This window comes from Chanos chanos, chromosome 5 (genome assembly GCF_902362185.1).
Source record: "Chanos chanos chromosome 5, fChaCha1.1, whole genome shotgun sequence".
In the NCBI taxonomy this organism is placed as follows: domain Eukaryota; kingdom Metazoa; phylum Chordata; class Actinopteri; order Gonorynchiformes; family Chanidae; genus Chanos; species Chanos chanos.
The window spans coordinates 52,275,423-52,280,422 of record NC_044499.1 but is presented as its reverse complement, the minus strand read 5'-3'; the positions used below and the strand labels follow the sequence as shown (position 1 = coordinate 52,280,422).

Below are 5,000 nucleotides of genomic sequence, written 5' to 3'. Positions count from 1 at the left end.
TTTAATGATCTGTTTGATCTAATCAGCGAAATACCAGATTTAATGATCTATTGGAACTAATCAGAGAGATATCAGAGATATCCGACAGACATCACAGGGCTTTTCCTCTTCTCCTGACCGCACTCAGACACACACACACAGATACACACACACACATACACACAGACAGACACACACAGACAGACACACACAGACAGACATCACAGGGCTTTTCCTCTTCTCCTGCTTCATTTCCACAGCAATCAGAGCTGAGCACAGTGAGCCCTGACCGCACACAGACACACACAGACAGACACACACACACAGACAGACACACAGACAGACACACACACAGACAGACACACACAGACAGACAGACACAGACAGAGACAGACACACACACACAGACAGACACACAGACAGACACACGGACAGACACAGACAGACACACACACAGACAGACACACACAGACAGAGACAGACACACAGACAGACGCACAGACAGAGACAGACAGACAGACACACACAGACAGAGACAGACAGACAGACACACACACACAGACAGAGACAGACAGACAGACACACACAGACAGAGACAGACAGACAGACACACACACACAGACAGAGACAGACACAGAGAGAAACAGAGGGAGAGAGTGTGTGTGTTTGCTTTGCCTTCTATACATCACTTCCTGTGATATTTGTCTGATTGTCTCTTCACTGTCCCTGTGTTTGTTATAAAGAACACTCTCTCTCACCTTCTCTGTGTCATATGCTTCTGCCTGTATTCACTCAGAACACGTGAAATCACAGCTCCATGCTGTGACAACACCTACGCAAATGCCAGTCTTCTCTCTTCTCTCTGTCTGTTTCCTTTAACAGATGTGTCAACAAGACAGGAGGTTGTAGAACTCAAGTGTTCATTCACAGAAATTCTCTTCTCTTCTCTTCTCTTCTCTTCTCTTCTCTTCTCTTCTCTTCTCTTCTCTTCTCTTCTCTTCTCTTCTCTTCTCTTCTCAGGTGACAGGAGTGAGTGTGTCTCCTGGGAAGGACCAGCTGGTTGTCTTCCACACCAAGGACAGCCGGGACCTGATCGTGTGCCTACAGGGGATGGTGCCCGCTGCGGAGAGTCGGATCGGGGAACTGGTTGGCACCCTACTCAGCCACTTCAAAAGGTGACGCCTGCAGGGAGAGCCCATGGGGACAGGGCCCAGAGCCCAGAGGGACACAGAGAGGGTGGGAACGGTAGTGAGGGAGGGAGGGTGTATACACACAGACACACACTCATACACACACTCACACGTACGCACATACACGCACACTGACACATACAGACATCCACATGTGCACATATACACACACACACACATGCGCACATACACACACACACACACACACACACGGTTCTTTAGACTGTCAGTTGTGTGTTGTATGTGCGTAAAGTTGCTCTTGCTTGGCTGCATTGGTAGTATTAGCTGTGTGTGTGAGTTAATCTGCAATTGAATGTTTCAGGGATATTCTCAGCGTTAGGCTTTGTGAATCTCTCTCTCTCTCTCTCTCTCTCTCTCTCTCTCTCTCTCTCTCTCTCTCTCTCTCTCTCTCTGTGTCTCTCTCTCTCTGGTTAATAGAAAGGAACTAAAGTGTCTGGAACAGCTGGGGATGAGGGATTAATATAAAGGTTGTTTAAGGCTTTGTGTGTGTGTGTGTGTGTATGTGTATTGGTGAGTAGAGTGCAGTGAGATTGAGTCAGGCTGTCAGTGTGTTTAGTTGAAGGGAAAATGAGGACTGACTCTGGATTCTTTGGGACACTGCACTACAGAGGGCATGCTGGGGTTTAATGCACACACACACACATATGCGCACACACACATATGCGCACACACACATCCACGCACACACACACACGTATACACACACACACACACACACACACACACACACACACACACACACACACACGTATACACACACACACACACACACATGTATACACACACACACACACACATACATACACACATGTTGAACTCATTTGTTATGTGGTCTGTTATTATTCAGACCTTCACAGTCCGGCCTGCAGCCTCACACGTTAGTGAGGCATTTACTATGTGACCGGCGTGATGGAGATGCAGAGTGTGTGTGTGACAATGCGCAATGTGACAAAAGAGTGAGAGAGAGAGAGAGAGAGAGAGAGAGAGAGAAATCTATGACATGTGGTCCCTGGAGAATGTGTGTGAGTGTGTGTGTGTGTGTACATGTGTGTGTGTTACATGTCATTTACCCACAATGATCAGGTTGTATGTGAGCAGAGACATACAGAATGAAACACAGGCTAAATTGTCTAAAAATAAAAATAATCCATCAACACTTTAGGCAGCACTGTGTCTCTCACTCTCACTCTTACTCTCACTCTCACTCTCACTCTGTCTCTTACTCTCACTCTCACTCTCACTCTCACTCTGTCTCTCACTCTGACTCTCACTCTCACTCTGACTCTCACTCTCACTCTCACTCTCACTCTGACTCTCACTTGGTCTCTCACTCTGACTCTGACCTTCCCAAGAATACTCTCAGACAGATTTCAGTCGTTACCTCATATTTGTATGTTTTTACCTGCTCCTGGAATTTAGTCTCATTTAAAATCCACACTCTAATATTTAAAAGTTCAGGTGAAGTCAATCTGGAGTATTCAGATGATAACATTCAGCAAATATATTTTTCTTTTTCCTGTCAGTCAGTCCTCTCGGTGACCTGAGCCTGGCTAAGCCACAGGACACATTCTCTGGACCATCTGTCAAAGAGACAGACAGGCCGCTGACAACACACACACACGCACACACACGGACGCACATGCACACACACACACACACGGACACACGCACACACACAAATGCACGCACGCACACACACACGCATGCACGCACACACACACGCACTCACACATCTACACATACACAAACACACACTCACACACACACACACACACACACACAAACACGCACGCACACACACATCCACACACACACACACACACACTCACACAAAATACACGCGCATGTACATACACACCCACAAATGCACACGCGCACACACACACACACACACACAAACACGCACGCACACACACATCCACACACACACACACACACACTCACACAAAATACACGCGCATGTACATACACACCCACAAATGCACACGCGCACACACACACACACACACACATGCACACACACACACACACACACACACACACACACACACACACACACAGAAACACATGCTGTGGTGATCCAGAACTTTCTCTGTAGAGCAGAGGCACATCGGGATGGTGCTGTCTAGGTTTGGGTTTAACCTTTCCATTAGCAGTGGACACATCCCGTTAAATAAAACCTACCCCATGCACGGACAGACAGAACCCCCCTGTTTGCCTCATTAACACTGCAAAACCTCTGCTCCTTCTCCCCTCCACAACACGCTTTATCTCAATGCTCATTTTCTCTCTCATGGAGTCAGGCAACAGTTCTTGCCTGAGTATAAATTCTAAACCAGCTCGATTTCTGTATCTGTCAGAATGTGTGGACTTCAGAGGGGCAGGCCAAGTCTTTTTATATTCACTGTGAATAGAGCAGCAAAGAATCTGAGCGTTGCTTTCTGAAATGAGTAAGTGTCTCATGTGGGTAGAGACTTAACCCTCTCATGATGATTAAAAACCTGTATTCGCAGCAGAAAAAGAAAAAAACAGGACTTTTTATCTGTGCCCTCTTCTGTTATTTCTCTCACTCTCTCATCCTCTCAGCTCTCCTGTCTTCACTCTACTCTCTGTGTTTATCCTCATCATTCTCTGCCTTCTCTCTCTCTCTCTCTCTCTCTCTCTCCCTGCCTTTTCTCTCTCTCTTTCTCTCTCTCTCCCTGCCTTTTCTCTCTCTCTCTCTCTCTCTGCCTTCTCTCTCTCTCTCTCTCTCTCTCCCTGCCTTTTCTCTCTCTTTCTCTCTCTCTCCCTGCCTTCTCTCTCTCTCTCTCTCTCTCTCTCTTTCTCTCCCTCTCTCTCTCTCTCTCTCTCACTCTCTCTCTCTGCCTTCTCTCTCTCTCTCTGAAATAGTAAAGGCCTCTGTGCCTTAGAAAGCTGCTCTAAATTTAGCATTTTAAGTTTCTGCATTGACATGCTCAGCACATTAAGCGCAATGCGTCTCTCTCTCTCTCTCTCCCTCTCTCTCCTTCTCTCTCTCTCTCTCTCTCCCTCTCTCTCTCTCTCTCTCTCTCTCTCTCTCCCTCTCTCTCCCTCTCTCTCTCTCTCTCTCTCTCCTTCTCTCTCCCTCTCTCTCTCTCTCTCTCTGTTGTCAGAGAGACACTATAGCTGGTCTTTGGCTGCTTGTTTGCTCCACATTCACAGTGTCAAACTCTCTCTGTCTCTCTCACACACACACACACACATATACCATACACACTCAGCTGTAAAGTGCAGGGCAGCTCTCTGGGTGTAAGTACACTCCATGTAACAAGACACTATGACTATAGCTGAATTTATGACCAAACTGCACCGTGTCCTATTTGAATCAACCATAAGAAAATTCTAACCGATGAGAACTACATCTCTGCAGTTATATGAAACATACTTTACATAAGGTCACTGCATGCAAAGCCAGACCAACTGTCACACAGACATGTGCATAAGACATAAGTGTTAATAACACATTATGACCTAAAAGTCAAAGAGTTATAAAGCCCCAAAGACACACTCTTGGTAATTTACTGGGCCCATCACTGAGAAACGGTCTCACATGGTCATCTGTCCAGAGTGATGTCACAGTTTCTGCCAAAGTCATCCCTCTGTAATCAATAACGGACTTCAGCCAGAGAATACCAACGCAGTAACTCCCCACAGAGCAGAGAGAGACACGACCGCCTCCCAGCACAGAGAGAGACAGGACTGCCTCCCAGCACAGAGAGAGACAGGACTGCCTCCCAGCACAGAGAGAGACAGGACTGCCTCCCAGCACAGAGACAGGACTGCCTCCCAGTC

At 47.0% G+C, this 5,000-nt stretch overlaps 1 protein-coding gene across 2 annotated transcripts in view; it reads left to right on the top strand.

Annotated features, from left to right (window-relative positions):
* The window catches only part of myo1d (myosin 1D), an 83,969-nt gene that overhangs the window by 63,300 nt on the left and 15,669 nt on the right, over positions 1 to 5,000 (top strand). For both annotated transcript variants that reach the window (XM_030773908.1, XM_030773909.1), the window contains exon 21: positions 1,000 to 1,154. In XM_030773908.1, the coding sequence (XP_030629768.1) occupies positions 1,000 to 1,154 (155 nt within the window). The remainder of the gene's footprint in view (positions 1 to 999; positions 1,155 to 5,000) is intronic.